Source organism: Mastacembelus armatus, chromosome 14, assembly GCF_900324485.2.
Source record: "Mastacembelus armatus chromosome 14, fMasArm1.2, whole genome shotgun sequence".
Taxonomy (NCBI): Eukaryota; Metazoa; Chordata; class Actinopteri; order Synbranchiformes; family Mastacembelidae; genus Mastacembelus; species Mastacembelus armatus.
This window is the reverse complement of record NC_046646.1, coordinates 10,338,952-10,355,028: the sequence shown is the minus strand read 5'-3', so window position 1 is coordinate 10,355,028 and position 16,077 is coordinate 10,338,952. Positions and strand designations below refer to the sequence as shown.

At 37.3% G+C, this 16,077-nt stretch overlaps 2 protein-coding genes across 4 annotated transcripts; one reads left to right on the top strand and one right to left on the bottom strand.

The window, feature by feature from the left end:
* The first annotated feature begins 126 nt into the window (after positions 1-126).
* On the top strand, positions 127-2,462 carry tm4sf21a (transmembrane 4 L six family member 21a). The gene is made up of 5 exons (XM_026328806.2): positions 127-468; positions 841-906; positions 1,682-1,815; positions 1,898-2,084; positions 2,167-2,462. Exons 1-5 carry the CDS (start codon positions 292-294, stop codon positions 2,173-2,175), a joined length of 573 nt encoding a protein of 190 aa, XP_026184591.1. The 5' UTR covers positions 127-291; the 3' UTR covers positions 2,176-2,462.
* Positions 2,463-3,258: 796 nt separating this feature from the next.
* Positions 3,259-9,319, bottom strand: slc25a15b (solute carrier family 25 member 15b). 3 transcript variants are annotated; one of them, XM_026328805.2, is made up of 7 exons: positions 9,248-9,319; positions 6,397-6,499; positions 5,761-6,019; positions 5,513-5,650; positions 4,290-4,465; positions 3,727-3,885; positions 3,259-3,564 (listed from the first exon to the last, which is right to left on the bottom strand). In XM_026328805.2, exons 2-7 carry the CDS (start codon positions 6,449-6,451, stop codon positions 3,443-3,445), a joined length of 909 nt encoding a protein of 302 aa, XP_026184590.1. In that variant the 5' UTR covers positions 6,452-6,499; positions 9,248-9,319; the 3' UTR covers positions 3,259-3,442. The 3 variants fall into 3 exon arrangements, with proteins under 3 accessions (XP_026184590.1, XP_026184588.1, XP_026184587.1); XM_026328803.2 differs by lacking the exon at positions 9,248-9,319 and adding an exon at positions 7,392-7,835 and having other exon boundaries at positions 6,397-6,495; XM_026328802.2 differs by lacking the exon at positions 9,248-9,319 and adding an exon at positions 7,392-7,828.
* Between the last annotated feature and the right edge of the window lie 6,758 nt (positions 9,320-16,077).

The window sequence follows — 16,077 nt, the reverse complement described above, 5'->3', positions numbered from 1 at the left end:
AAACAGGCTACACACCGTCTCTAAAAACGCAACAAATGAAGCACCGTCTGTCAAAAATAGTGCCGAATGAGTCACATTTACTCTGCAGCCAATCCCAGTCTGTGTTTGCACGTGTTATCAGCTCCCACACCCTAACATCAATAAGGATTTAGCTTCTGCTCTCAATGATAAAAAGACATTTCTCTTCTACAGTTGCTTTCAACTTGGATGTCCTTCCTCTGAAAACAAAGTAATTGAGCTTCAACTTTCAGATCCGCATTTTTTAGAGCAGCTACTTTTAACTCTGGCAACATGTGTACTGGAAAATGTTCCCGCTGCGTCGCTGCTGCGCTTTATCCGTTAGCGCTCATATCCATCATCTGTAACATTGTGCTGTTCTTTCCTGGAGGGGACATCAAGTATGCCAAAGATGGACATATTACTGAGGAGGTGAAATATATGGGGGGTCTTGTTGGAGGGGGTTTGATGGTGAGTCAACTTTTCTTTGGCCTATTACTGAAGGGTGTGTCTCAGGACTACAGGTTTGACAGGTTTTACGTCAACTGTAAATTCTTACCATAAACAGAGCATGCGGGCTCAGAAATGTCATGTTCATATGCAAAACTAAAACTGAAAAATACTTGCTATATACTTGCATACTGGATTTTATATATAGTGGCTATTTCAATTGTTCTAAATTCTATTTTTCTGCTTCATGATCTATTTTGCATTTTATTGTACTCTCATGACTTCTAAAATGGCCCCAAGACTTTTAACATATTCTAAAACATAGTTAACATATTTGAATGAGAAACCTTATCCTTAATAATAACTACGGTCAACCCATGTGTCCTGCAACAGGTGTTGATCCCGGCACTTTACATTCACTTAACTGGAAAACAGGGGTGCTGTGGAAATCGCTGCGGGGTGAGTCATCCTAAAAACATGAACTAGACAAAATATTGTACAAAGCAAACCCATATTTCTCTTTTTGATGATCTCATGTATAATGAACATTTCTGCAGAAAAGGTTTGTTTGTACAGGTGCACATACAGTAGGCTACAATGTGATCCTAATGTGTTTCACAGAAACAGAACACTTATAAAGCCACTGAAATAAAAAATGTCTTCTGTTGTTAAAGTCAATTCATGTGCCCATGCTGAGTTTATGATTTACTAAGTAAAAAAAGGTAAACATGCAGTGTGGTGTTGCATCATTAAAACATTTTATATTATCCTTAAAAAGACAACACACAAACCATGAAACCATCATCATCTTTGTCTTGATGGAACAAGAATAAGTTCAAGACAGATGCAACAGGATTTCTGCAGTGTTTGAAATTCAAAAAGCCAGACACCAATTATCCTTTGACTTTTTTAAATTCAGGTTTGAACTGTGATAGTGCAGTTTAAGAAACAGTGCAGAAAATAAAGTTTGAATCCGTTTTCCAGGACAATGATTGGAAACATGCTGTTTCATGCTTGGTTTTATCTCATGCACTGAAAAACCTGAGGAATGTGAGAAGTAAAACCAGTGTCAGTGGTAGACTACAGCTGTTCCACCCCAAACTCATGCTTTTTTCGTGAATAGAAAAAATGTTAGGAGTAACAGGAGAGGACAGGCATGGACAAGAGTAAAGTACATTGCCCTAAACTCCACCACAAATGTTTCTGACCTTTGTTTATCATTTAATTCCTGCAGATGTTCTTATCAATTGTATTCGCTGCAGTGGGAGTGGCTGGTGCCCTGTACAGTTTGGCTGTGGCAGTGCTTGGTTTGCAGAATGGGCCCCTTTGCAAAGTCCTTCTGATTTGGACAACGCCTTTTAAAAACAAGTAACTCATATGGCTGAATTTTTTAATTACATGGGGTTTCTACATTCAAGATAATTCATCTGATTCATCCTCTTTTGCACAGTGACAGTAATTACCTGACCGATGACACATGGTGGGGAACATGCACAGAGCCTAAGAACATTGTGCAGTTCAACATTGGGCTGTTCGGTACCCTGGTGGCCACAAGCTGTCTGGAGCTGATTCTGTGTGCCATTCAGATGATCAACGGACTCTTTGGCTGCCTGTGTGGAACCTGCAATGACAAAGGGGTAAGATGTTAAACTGTCCTCAGATGTCCACCAGACAATTAATCTCAGAGAATCTTATCTTTGGTGTTTTCTTTACTTGTAGCCACTGTGAGCCACTGACAGTTGACTGGCGCTCCCTGCTGGAAGACCAAGGATAGTCTTCCTGCATGCTGCATATCCGAACGAATATTTGCTTAGAAATGTAGGTTTTACGTTTTGTGTTGTCTCACTATAATATTTCACAGAAATATGAACCTTTTTATAGAACAAAATAAATTGTCTCAGTTAACACTTTTATTGTAGGTTGTGTTTATACAATTCAGGATCAATACTTACACAAATATTTCATTTCCATTTGAAAGTGTTCACAATTCTAAATAAAACATTTTATAATTTTTATCTAAGGAATATTGAATTGCCAACTATGAAGCACTGGAAAAACCCTACACATGGAATGCAGATTCTAAATGACACATTTGACGAGACAGCTCATATTTTCGACTTAAGCATGATTAAAAAAAAGTTGCACAACTAAAGGAAAAAAAACACAGATTTAAAAAGCAAACACTGCGTTGCAAAAGAGCGGAGACATAATAATCACAACAGGAGTGAAATATACCATTGAAACAAATTCAGCCACCATTGGAACCTAAATTTGAGATGCACACAAGAGCAAAATGTTTTCTGATTAGACACCGGTCATCATATGGTCAGTGACATAAAAATGTTTAGGCTCACATTTAAAATGTGGCTTTCTTCCAAGGCACTTGGAATAATACTATAATCAACAATATTGGAAAAGTAGGTCCAACACACCCTATTAGAATTTAAACTGGCATGTGCTACTTCACATTTTTAAAGAATTCCTCTTGAAAATAAGGCTTTAACATTATGCGGATTAAAGGTAACCACCCAATCTAACAAATACTGCGTATCTGTATATAAAGCAAGTACAGTGTGATTTCAAATGACTGGCACAGGAGAATATTTCTGCAAATACAACTTTGTTGAGGTAGACAAAATGATGAACTGGAGTGCTCACACACCCCCATCAAGATGCATGTTAAGGTTCCTCAGTATTATACTACTGTATGCTGGCAGTTGCGTTTTAGGTGTCTTAAAATAGAATATTGAGATCTAAAAGTAAATGTTTCATTACTGTTGTTCTTATATATTAGGAATAAAAACAGGTAAACACTTTGTTCAAGGTGTTTAATTAAAATAGTTTAGTCTAAAAATAAGGAGTGTGGCGGTTGTGGAGTAAGTTTAAATAAAGCATCAAATGGCCACATCCTTCAAATATTAAGTTTCAACTTGGGTTTTGATAAAACTGTATGGCTATAATATGTCCAGTTCAACACTCATGCATATGTGGTATTTTAGTGGTCAAAATGCTTCATCATGAGCTTCCGGCTGGCCTCATAACCCAGGAACAGTGCTCCATTAGCAGGGAAAGTGCGGACCATGGTAGGGGTGAGACCAGAGTAAAGTGCCCTCACACCTAAACACAAGAGACAGCGAAAATTACAGTCTGAGCAATAATGGGAAAAGTAGGAATCCTAACTCTTTTTGACAAAGGATGCTTTTACCTGCCATTGTTAACCCCAAACATCACTGCTAAGATGATTACACACTGAAAACATCAAACCCCATAGCTAGTTACCTTCAGTACGAGCGATGGTCATGAAGGTTTTGAAAAAGCCTGCCTGTTTGCCTGCCATAGACATGACCTGGATCCGAGACTTGACACAGTCCATAGGAAAGACCACCAGCCACAAGCAGGCCCCTCCGCAACCACCGCTAAACACAATTGGAGCCACACCTTCAAGATAAAGAGTAACACCTATTAAATGCTAACACAATTATGTTGTACAATAAATGTGTGGGAGGTAAAAGCAAATATATGAATAAAAAGGAAAATGAAAAGGTAGGCATTAGGCATTATGTCAATCTATAAAACTCCATTTTAATTTTCTAATGTATCACTTTCTCTCAAAGTACACCTTCAAATACTGCTAGTGACTGACCTCTGAATTTTCTCTAAGTGCTTTTCAACAACTTACAGGGAAAAGTTTCTGATCTGAAATGATGGATGTTGGCCATATATAAATGTTGACTCATCAGGATGCAATAAAAAGTGTCTTGCTTGTTTATTCTGAGGAGTTAACATCAAAAGTTGGTAACTGAAGTTATTTTTTGCTCTATGGTAGTGCATCTGGCAAGTACCTATGTCATCCTTGTCACATTTCATGTAGTCTGCAAAGGCAGTGCGACTTAGCTCATAGGCACCGAAGAAGCAGAAGTATCCAGGGACCTCTCGGGCTATGGTGGTGGTGAGGCCTTGGAAGAAGCCAAGAGGTCCCTCGTTCCTCACAATGGATTTTACCACAGACCACACTGTACTTCAGATTGAGCAGAGTGAGGTATGGCTCAGTCAGCGCGCACACACACACACACACTATAACAGCATATACAGAATAAGATCTCCCCACCTCCCTCCAAAAAAGTCTTTCTATGCAATTCATTACACTGATGCAACATTTAACTTAGAAAAATAGAAAAACACACAGATCAGCCATAACATGATGACCACAGGTGTCTACACAGGTGTCAGTGCAGCAGTAGGTTGGCACTTGTGTCACTCTGCAGCTCGCTACACATCTTGTGTGAATCTGTTTGCTTTCATAGTTCCACTGTCAGGAAGAGAAACACACATTTGACCAGTATTCAGTGATAAACAAATCAAAAGGAGTGAAAACTGATCATGAAGACAAGTTCTTTTTTTTTTTTTTAAAGAAATTCAACATCCTCCACACTCTAGTGGTTATGATGTTATAGCTGATCGGTGTATTAACGTACAACTGCAGCAATTTTACAGAATAATACATACAATGTATGCATTGTAAAAAAACAAATTTAAAAAATAGTGATGAGATCCAATCACAAATACATGAATTCAATGGAAATTATACAGAAAAAAAAGGTATTGACATTTAAGTTCTACATTTCATGATGTGATACCAGTCTGCTTTATTATTTTAGCAAAAAGCAATATAAAACAATTTAATCAATAGCAAAGAAAATAATCTACAGTATTAAATCAAAATCATTACTTTTATCCCTTTGAATGTTGACCTGTTCAGACTCTTGATTACATTTGATAAATTCTCAAACATTGAATAACATTATACATTATTTAATTAAACACACAAATAAATATATTCACTTTGCTTTTTTTAATGTTTCATTAGATACATTAATAATGGTTACTATACATATAAAACAAGCAACTGTTTCAGCATAACTTAATCTGAAATTCTGTAAATAAAATTAAAAAAGATTTATTGTAAATTAATCTATAAAACTGATATACAACCATAAAATCTGAGTTTTATAAAAGTAAATGACCTAAACTTTATTATCCAAAAATATGGGCCTACACCACTTACTTCTGGCTCTTAGCGACCTTGCCTGTTGCCTCCATTTCATACATGGCTTGCAGCCGACACTTGACTAGCTCAGTGGGGCAGAGCACTAGTGATGAGAAGATGGACGCTACTGAGCCAGCACAGGCTTTCTGTGTGTCACTAACAGAAAAGGAAAGATAAACAAGGACAGTTAGAGACCTGACATGTGGACTCAGGGTGAAGCTGGTTTCATGTTGAAAAGCATGTCAACTTGGATAAGGTCACACTACCTCAGCACTGCCTCACTGTGCAGTCCGGCCATGAAGCGGATGACCTGCTGGCAGAAGCCGTAACTCATGAAGAGCACAGAGTTCTCTGCGATGTTGGCCATCAGGGCTGGTGTGGTGCCCTGGTACAGACCACGAATGCCAACTTGTTTGTAGGTGGACATAAGGCAGTGGATGAAACTCCGGTACAAAGTAGGAAAGGTCTGCATTTTGACCTTTGCTGTGTCCAGAGGCTGTCCACTGAAGACACATGCAGCTCCACCTTGGAGGAAGGACAATGAGACGACAAACATAAAAAACACAAGTCACCCATACATAGACATGGTAAACAAACTCTATACCGAATGGCTGTTACACAAACTACAGGAAAATCAAACTTTGTATTTATCACATGTGCTGTGAAAAGAGATAAGAGTCATAGAAGCTTAAATAGGGGACTACTCCCCACTGAACAGTATAAAGGGTCAATGGAAACAGAGAAATGAGCTGGAAACAGACAGGAGTCATCAAAACATCCTGCTACATCAGGCACACAAACAATGAGTCCATGGTCTGGAAAAGCAGCAAAATGATTTTATAGGGAATTTAAAATGTGCGTAGTGGTTTCTGTGACTGGGAGAGGCAAGGCAATGTAGTTACCTATGGCTCCTGCAGAGAGGTCGATGATGGCCTGGATGGCGGAGTGTGGGGCCATGGTGTCCGGAAAATGTTGTCAGAATAGGTTTCTCTTTCTCTAAACTAGCTAACAGAGAAACAATAATGATGACAAATTGCCTCCTAGTCCATTCACATATCCTGCCTCATAACAGGCCAATTAGAGCACTACAATTACTACATACATATGGATTTACATTAAACTAAGCATGATATGTAAACAAAACGACCTTGAGGCTTATTGAAATTCCAGGGCAGAAGTACCTTTACAGCTGGACTCACCACCAGTAGCTAGATAACACAAATGATAAGTTTGCATTAACAGTATCTGGACAAATGTTGAAACTCTCCGAGTAAAGAAGAAAAGCACAATTTTCTGTTATTTTATTGTGTCACTTCCTAAAACTAGTGAGCAGCTAGTTAGCTAGCTAATAATCTAACCTAGCTAATTTAGTTAATCTGAATGTGTTGTGTGAGGCTCGTTTACACTTTTTAATGTATTTCAATGAATCAATATCAATCAATATCAGTAAACTAAAACATAAACAACGTTGTTTCTTCTTTATAGGACAATAAACTGCTGATGTAACATCAGTTAAAGTTAGCGTTAGTTAACTAACGTTACTCGAACAGGCATGCCTCCGTTTAGTTAAAGGTTACCACCAGAGAGCGACAAAACGTTAATGTTTGTAGAAAAATTAAAATGAATTAAATACCATGTCACCAAACAACACTCGCTTTCACCGCTGTTTAGACACAAAATTACCAGTAAAGTGTAAAAAATTCCCTTTGAGCAGTAACTTAACGCTACGTAGTAAAAAAACCTCCAGAAACGTTAATAATCATAACGTGGTTACGTTAAGTTACGTTAACGGTAACCGTTAGCATAAACCGGCTCAAAGCGGCTTGTTTCTGTGTCACCGACGCTACTTCTTAGCAGCGGACTAAACGTTTAGAAATAATAATTAAAATGTGGAAACCTGAGAGGGCAGCGGGGAGTTCAGCTGGGGGCATCAACGTGTCGGCATCAACGTGTCGGCTCTGGGTCAGGTTAACGTCGCGGTGTGTGAGCCAAGCCTATGGAGCGGAGAGCAGCTGACCGAGGCTGACGCCGCCAGTGACCACATGCTAACACCACCGCCACAACAAACAGCTGCCGTTTACCTCTGCGCTATCTCACCCAGGACAGCCGCCCGGGGTTCAGCCACAGCGGTCAATGTATGGATCAGTGACAGTGGTGTTGAGGAAGACAGGCGTGTGGATTGCATGATGTTTAAGACGAACTACAACGAGGAGCTCCCACTCCGCTCGAAATTCCGGGTATCAAACCGCCTTCGCTAGCTATCATGCTCCGAGCATGTGTTTCTCTGAGCGAGTATGTTAACGTTACACAAGTATAGCGAACGTTTATTCTCTCTGTGAAATTTCGTTCAGATTTAAATCCTCATGGCCTTTCACAGGTCATTTGTTACTACCACAGTATACTATTCAAAACTCTACAGTATGTTGTTAACATTTTACGGTTGTTGGAGATTTTTTAATTTATAAACTAGTTTTCTGCCTCTTTTCGTGATTGAGTTTCATTGTTAAATTGTCTTGGTCTTACTAACAGTAATAAATGCGCCAGATTTTTGATACGTTATAGAAAAAATATTCAGGAAACCCCTTGAATTTTTGTCACGGTTTTCAATTATTATTTACCATTTATTTATTTATCACAAGTATTTATATAACTTTTAACTTATTTTAAATAGAGTGTTTATTTTTGTTGTTTTGTTTTTTATTCCCTACTCTATTTGTTCACGTGTCAGCATGTACACAAATATCTTATCAGCATTCCTACTTATTTTGTGTCTGTTATCTGTTGAATGGCTTTGCTTTTAAAACATTTTCACGCTGTAAATTAATTCTTTATTGTGTACTAAATTATTCTCCCCCTAATGAGCCCATTAGTGAACACATTAAAAAGGTTGCACACAAAACTACACAAAAAGTGGCACAAGAAACCATTATAAACGTTAACAGTGGTACCTAGAGGAGATAAAATTTTAGTACCTATAAAATTTAAGCCACAGATTCAAGGAGCGATCTTTTCTATTGAAGATCTAGGACGAAAGAGCCTCAAGGCTTCCGGTTCAAATTGTCTCTCAAAATACATTCCCATCAGAAGGTAGAGGGATATAGCACCCTCTGCTGATTATTTATTGTTTCTGGGGAAAAAAGCCACTGAGATCTATATCTCAACCAAACACATTAAGTTGTAATTTATAGATTGAGGTTTATTGTTGGTGCATTTTGAACCACATGCAGATTAAAGGGATTTAAATGCCCTCCAATTAAAGTAACATTTAACAGCACCGTGTGTCTGGGTTTTCCCTGTTTAGCAACAACCACACCTGAAAACTAAACCCTGATTTTAGTTAGTCCAGGCTTTTAACAGTAACGTGAACAATCATGTAAGTATAAATGAGGTACTTATCAGGTGCACATCTGATTCCTAATGTACACAACATCACACCAGACGTAAAGGAAATAAATAACATATTTCTAGATCAGTGAAAACAATAGGAACAAGAATGAATTTTATAAATTATTACATCGTCTGTTTAAACCCAGTGGATCCGTTTGACCCAACTCATAAGGACTAAGTGTGATTATGCTGATTTTTTTTCATTTACAATATTTCATTTACAAAGATCATTCCATATTTAATATCTACAGCACTTATGAATGTATATATACTCAACATGTACATTGCACATAAACATTTAATTTGTATAAATACAGGGACTGATCTCTCCCTAGTATTTTAAGAAACAGCTCTATACTTAATTACCTTGAGGTATCATGAAGAAAGTACTTCCTCTTCCTTCAACCTTGCAAAAAGAAATCATGAAGCAATGCTAGCGCCTAAAACTCTTATGCAACAGTGCTGTCTGTGCTGTATGTTTATACGGTCACAGTAATATTAGAGGTATCTTGCCTCTGGATATATATACCCTTGACATTTACTACAAAGTGTCGTTGCATATGTTGACTTGTGGACAGTTTATGTCCACTGAAAAAGATATTACATTGACCAAAGATCAAGCAAAGAGATATGATATCATATGAAAAAATGAAATAGAAGTATTATTTCTCCTTATTTTAATACATCACAGGCCAATAACCTTATTAACTTAAAGAAAATAGAGATTTTCAAAATAAGCTGAGCTTGTGTAATGTGAATGATATACATAACAAAGGTCAAAACAGCCAATCAATAATGCCCTTTTACTTATATACATGTCACCACCTCTGCTAGAATAGATTAGATAGAAATTTGATGCTGGGAATTTTAATTCGGTCATTACCTGACTTCTGATCTAAACCAGATTTCAATTTTACCTTTGTGTTGAGCTTTAGAAAAACAGCTTCATTCATTGGTATTTCAATGCTTTGCTGTTTTTTAAACTCACCTACTAATTGTAATTACTTAATGTGTGTGAAGTTTATCAGTCCTTTAGCCCTCATGAAATATTATGTTGAATTTAGACTGAATTTAATGGAAAAATGTGTGAGCTAAACAACGGGGGTACGAATAAAGTCACTGAGTTGTTATTCACATATGAACTGAAATTCTGCCAAAAAACCATCTGTTTAAACAGAGTAGCCTGGGATTAAATACATGTGCCTGCTGTCCACAGGCTTATCCTTAAAAACCTAGACAAAAAATGGCTTACAACTCACTTGACTATATGCTTTAACACCCCATAAACTCTTAGGTTCAGACATAAAGTAAAAAAAACACACACACTTTTATCATATCACTTTGCCTTTTATCAAAAAAAAAAAGAAAAAAAAAAACATTGACGTTGTCTACATCACAGACAAGATTCATCAATATTTTGTGTTAAACAATTTTGCCATGAACAGAATGAACCCCATGCCCATCCCTCCCCTGGAGCAAACTCCTCTATACACAGCATACTTTACATACTTATAGTTCCTGTTCAGCCTTTTTACATTTTACATCATTATCAAAGTAGTATCAATAGCTTTAAAATACAAACAATGCTCTTTCCATTGTATTTATAATTGCTGTCCTGATTGTACATACAGTATCATTTCCCACAGTTAGAGTCTGTTGAGCATTTTATCTGCCTTGCTTTAGATGACACGTTGTTACAAAATATTCTAGAGACAACATGAGCCTCTGCATTTCACCAAACTGAAATACTTGGCAGAATTGTGATGATTTGTTGATGAAAAGCATTTTCATATGTTCGAAGTATATCATCAGAATGGAAACATTGCAGAAAGCCTCATTCTATCGATGCGGTTTTGAATTCACAATACATTAAATGACGCTGTCCCAAATCCGCAGCTTTTTTGTTTTTTAAGGAGTTCCTCCTATTTGACGTTTGTATAATATCCTGAACCCTTCTCAGACTCTCCAAGGGGCTTTTCTACCAACTGTTACGTCTGCTCGGACATCAGATTATGAGGTACAGTCAGAGAATCTCCCAAATCCCCAATTAGAAGACTGATACTGAAGCAATAACAAAAAGATTATAAAAGATCACTTCAATAAAAGAGTAACACAAGTGTACCAGAAATCAGAAAAGTGGAACTAGTCCAGGTATTTGTATGGATTTGCTGTACAAGTGTAGATCCTAGTATTGAGCACAAACTGTTGGCAGTAGTAGGATGTGCTCAATCAATACACCTTTTTTTTTCCTTATAGGATTAAAAACAGTGACTGTGAGTGCCAAATGTGTAAAAAACACATGTTATAAATTAAGCATTGTATTAGTTTGGTGTTAACCAGAGCCCTGTGAAAAAATTAAAAATTCTATCTAAATGTGGGAAAAGCTACCAGTGTCAAAAATACATCAAGAAAGCCATCTTCATTTGTACCCTGTATACACACAGCCAAGGCCCTGGATAAAAGAGTTTGGTTGCTGCAATTACTGAAGGGTTTGGCATCACAACATCATATCCAATAGACTTTTTAAAAAATATTTCCTACCAACACATCCTGATTTAGTATACAGTGTCACTAATGTCACAACATGGCCAAACTCCCTAGCAGCGGCTCTGGATACAGTACGCAACCAGTCATAAAGTACAAGTCACACTACCTTAAGAAAAACACTGTATGCTTAAAAAAAGTTTGACTCCATTTACATTTTAACAATTTATCTTTTGGCCATGTGGCCGAGTGAAAAAGTGAGTTTTAGTTTGTTTTTTTTTAATTAGATCTTTGATTTTATGTGTCTACTCTTTGCAAACTACCTTTACAGTAGGCCTCTGAATTGTTGTCAGACTTTGTATTTTTTGGCAATTTCTTTGACAGCAGCAAAATGTCATAAAGGAAGAAATGAGACAGGAATAAGTGTGAGCAGGAATGGCACTGTGTAATAGTCGAGACCAAGTCCCACATTTTCAGTATAAAAAGATGATGATTGAGAGAGAAGCAGTACTATTCACACCTACTTGGAACTGACTCCACATCCAGATAATCCACATTCGAATAATAAAGAATAATACACAAGGGTGTTAACACTGTTTGAGCCCAGATAAACAGTCAGCCACCACACCGGCTGCTGTGAGGATCTGAAATCACCGCTTTCATATTTGTTTTGGGGTTCAAAATATATACTGCAAATTCACATATTTAACTTTGACTAATACTAAGTAGGAGCCTGTTGTAGCTGGGGATTGTTGTTTTTATAGAAGAAACCATCATCTTTATTACTTTCTAGAATGTATAGTTTCTAAAAATATGATTTGACATTAAAATCTATACAATGTAAAATGTTCATGTACAAGATGTGCTATTTTATCTGCAAGCTGTCTGCTACAGTGTCCACTAACAATCAGCTTCAGATGGATGATGTCCCATCTGCACCAGGCCGTCAGCTTTCACACTGAACAAGTGGCTGATTGGTAGTGAACAAGAATAAATTAAAAGAAACAAAAAAAAAAAACATGGTAGTGTCTGAAGTGGATACATCTCAGGGTATGAAACGACTGAGTGAAAGCGAAAATCAGTTGCAATGTGAGTGCTTACATTGTGGCTGAAGCGTTAGGCACTGTAAAAAAACAAAACAAAAAAAAAAAAACAAATAAATGAAGAAAAAAACCAAAGAGATTTTTGTCCTGTGTTTCTGATGAACACAGTAAGGCAATTTGATTATGGTTGACTGATGGCGATATAGGTTTTCCATGTGTGTCGGCTGTAAAGTTCAACATATACACAATTTTGACTCAGGAAAGAAACTTTTTTTTTTTTTTTTTCGATTTTCAAAACCCATTTTAAGATTACCTGTGTAAAAACAGCTACAATCAAAAATGAGGCACTTTATAAAAGAGTATATAGATATCTAGGCTATATAGTATTAATCATTATATGTATATCTTATATACCACTGTAAATGTGTCACTTTATATTAGAATTATGTTAAGTGTTTTGCAAACAAGGAAAACAAACTACAGTATGTACTATAGTTTCTGTAAGCTATAGTATATACTACAGTACAATATACAGTTATAATAAAAAAGCACAGTTGCCAAAAAAGTATTTACACTTTGACTTTTTTCCAACATTTTGTGCTACACATTGCCTCAAAATGCTTTAATGTCAGGCCGTTGTAATCAACGCTAAGTGCTAATTCATTTAATACTGAGATGGAAAGGCAGTTGCAGACATGGATTAAGTTTTGAAATTCATTTTCTTTTTGTATACTATCATCTTATCAAATATATGTGGCTTCATATGTAGTTAGGGACTGTACAAAAATTATAAGATTGTGGCCAGAGAAGAGAAATTTGAATTTTTTGCTCCAGCCTAGATTAACACTTCCCCTGTCAAATTTTTGAACATTTTTTTTTAAATATGATCACATTACATCCAAAAGATGACTTTAACTTTCACTCATTTCAAAAGTAATGCTCTTTGGAACAGCTACGTCAAACATACACACATTACCGATGTGAAACTTATCTGTGAGCTCATCTTATACTTTTTATTAAGGGAAAATCTTAATAATTGCAGTGTTCCTGTCCATAGGCAGGTGAGCTGCAACGTGTGCTCAGCTTTCTCATGTAACGACCATTTAATCTTTGTACAAAAAGGGTCTGGAATATTCATCATTTTGCTGTTTGTCAAAAAACATCCTATGATAAATGGGATATTGCTCCCCCCAAAAAATTATTTGCATACAGTCCCTTAGGTGTTTAAAAAGTTTTTTTTTTTTTTTTTTTTTGAAACTTCAGTGTTCAGGTTCCCCCACTAGCAAGTCTACTATCAGTTCCCTTCAGCACATCTCAGTGAGAACATTTACATACATACAATCTAATTATTGTCTATACTGCGTGTCTGAAGCCAATTTGATGAAGTTGTTTACATGCATAGCAGAAGAATATTATGTTAATTTGGCCATTTTTATGCAATGTTGCATATCATGATTATTACAAACACACTGTTGCATATCTATGTGCCATGGCTTTCATTGACATTTCCTATGGCATTCTAGCTGCAACGCATATGCAGCCATGCGATATGACGTTTTTTTGTCTGTTTTTTGCAGTTACTTAAGGTTTTAATGTATTTGTAAAATGTAGTTGTTTTTTTAATTTTGGAATAAAAATAACCCTTTTGTTTTTTTAATGGTGCAACACAGGAAGGAAAACCTGCTGTGTGTTTGTATAGCAGGAAGCTGGATGATCACTAACACCACATAATGTACTGTATAGACAATTCTGTCCTAAAATATTTCTGTGATTCTGACTTGATATTCTTAATGGCACCAGCCACAGGACATGACAGGACATGTCTAGCTGGAACCTAATCAAATCTTGGGCTGAATAAAGATTTGTGGCCTGTGTGAGTGCACATCTGGAGTTAAAGCGTACTTCTCTGTGAAAAACACAGAAAATACAGAATACAGTACTGGGGGAAACAAAGAAAGCTACAACCTTAAGATCAACTCTGGGCAGAACTACACCAATATGATGTCAACTGCAGGGAAACTGTAATCACATGATAATATAAGTTTCACAGACTGAATACATTGTGAGATTTTCTTGTGCGAAAAATTTCATCTGTATAACATAATTTCATTGCCAATTTCATTCCATACATTATATTTTAGAATGTAAGCACATTTTGAAGTCCTTCAGTAGCACAATAAAAGTGGTCAAGATGTTTAAAGGCTTTTTTGGGCAACTGTATATAATAATATGTTGACAGTGACAGCATGTATGGGTGTATGAAACCACTGCCAAGCCTTATTTTCCTTATTATTTTGCATCAAAGTGACACCTGATGATCATTTAACTCAAAATAAGAATAAAGGTTGATGTTCTGATGTATAAAAACATAAACCTTGAGGATGCAAGTCTAGCATGGGACCCAATAAATAAACAATCCACAACAGCTGAGACTGTGTCGATGTAACAGCTGCCACTTCGAGCCTCGATTTACGAGGGTTTAATAGACTGGCTCATGCACCAATCGCAAGCAAATGCGTTTTGAATGAAGATACACAGATGGAGGCATTTACCATTTGTGTGATTCCCTGAAAGTCTTGTTGATCTATGACTTTGCCTGCATCACTGTTAGAGTGCTGTGGTCACGTGGCTCAAGTTAAATGACGACTTTGACAGGCTGTTATGGAGCCACCACGATCAACGTAACGGTCACCTGAGAACTCAGACAGTCAGGTATCAAATTGTCAACCCTTATCTACAGTGCATTCAGAAAGTATTCAGACCTCCTTCACTTTTCAGTTTTATGTTGCAGCCTGCTACAGTTGTTTAATTTCATTTTCTTTTCTAATTCATCTACACTCAGTATCACATAATGACAAAGTGAAAACAGATGTTGGACAGGGGTCAAGTCAGGGCCGTGTCTGGGCAGCTCTAGGACATTGACAGAGTTGTCCCTAAGCCACTCCTGTGTTGTCTTAGCTGTGTGCTTAGGGTCGTTGTCGTGTTGGAAGGTGAACCTTTGGTCCAGTCAGAGGTCCCGAGGGCTGGGGAGCAGGTTTTCATTGAGGATATCTCTGTACTTTGCTCCATTCAGCTTTATCTTAACTCTGACCAGTCTCCCAGTCCCTGCTGCTGAAAAACAGCCTGTTGGGATGGTATTGAACAGCTGATCAGAGGTGCCTGGTTTCCTCCAGACATAACATTTAGAACTGAGGCCAAGCAGGTCAGTCTTGGTTTCATCAGACCAGAGAATCTTGTTCCTCACAGCCTGAGAGTCCTTCAGACTCCAAGCAGCTTTCATATGTTTTGCGCTGAGGAGAAGCTTCTGTCCATCCACTCTGCCATAAAGCCCAGATCAGTGGAGGCTGCAGTGATGGTTGTCCTTCTGGACCTTTGTCCCATGTCCACACAGGATCTCTGGAGCTCAGTCAGAGGGACATTCAGGTTCTTGGTCCCCTCTCTTACAAAGGCCCTTATCCCAGCCAGGTGACCAGCTCTTGGAAGAGTCCTGGTCCTGAGCTCTGCAGGCAGCTCCTTTGACCTCATGGTTTGGTTTTTGCTCTGATATGCATTGCCAGCTGTGAGGCCTTCTATAGAAAGGTGTGTGCCTTTCTAAATCATGTCCAGTCCATTTAATAATTAATAAAATTGTAATATCAGACTGCAACATAACAAAATATAAGTGAAGGG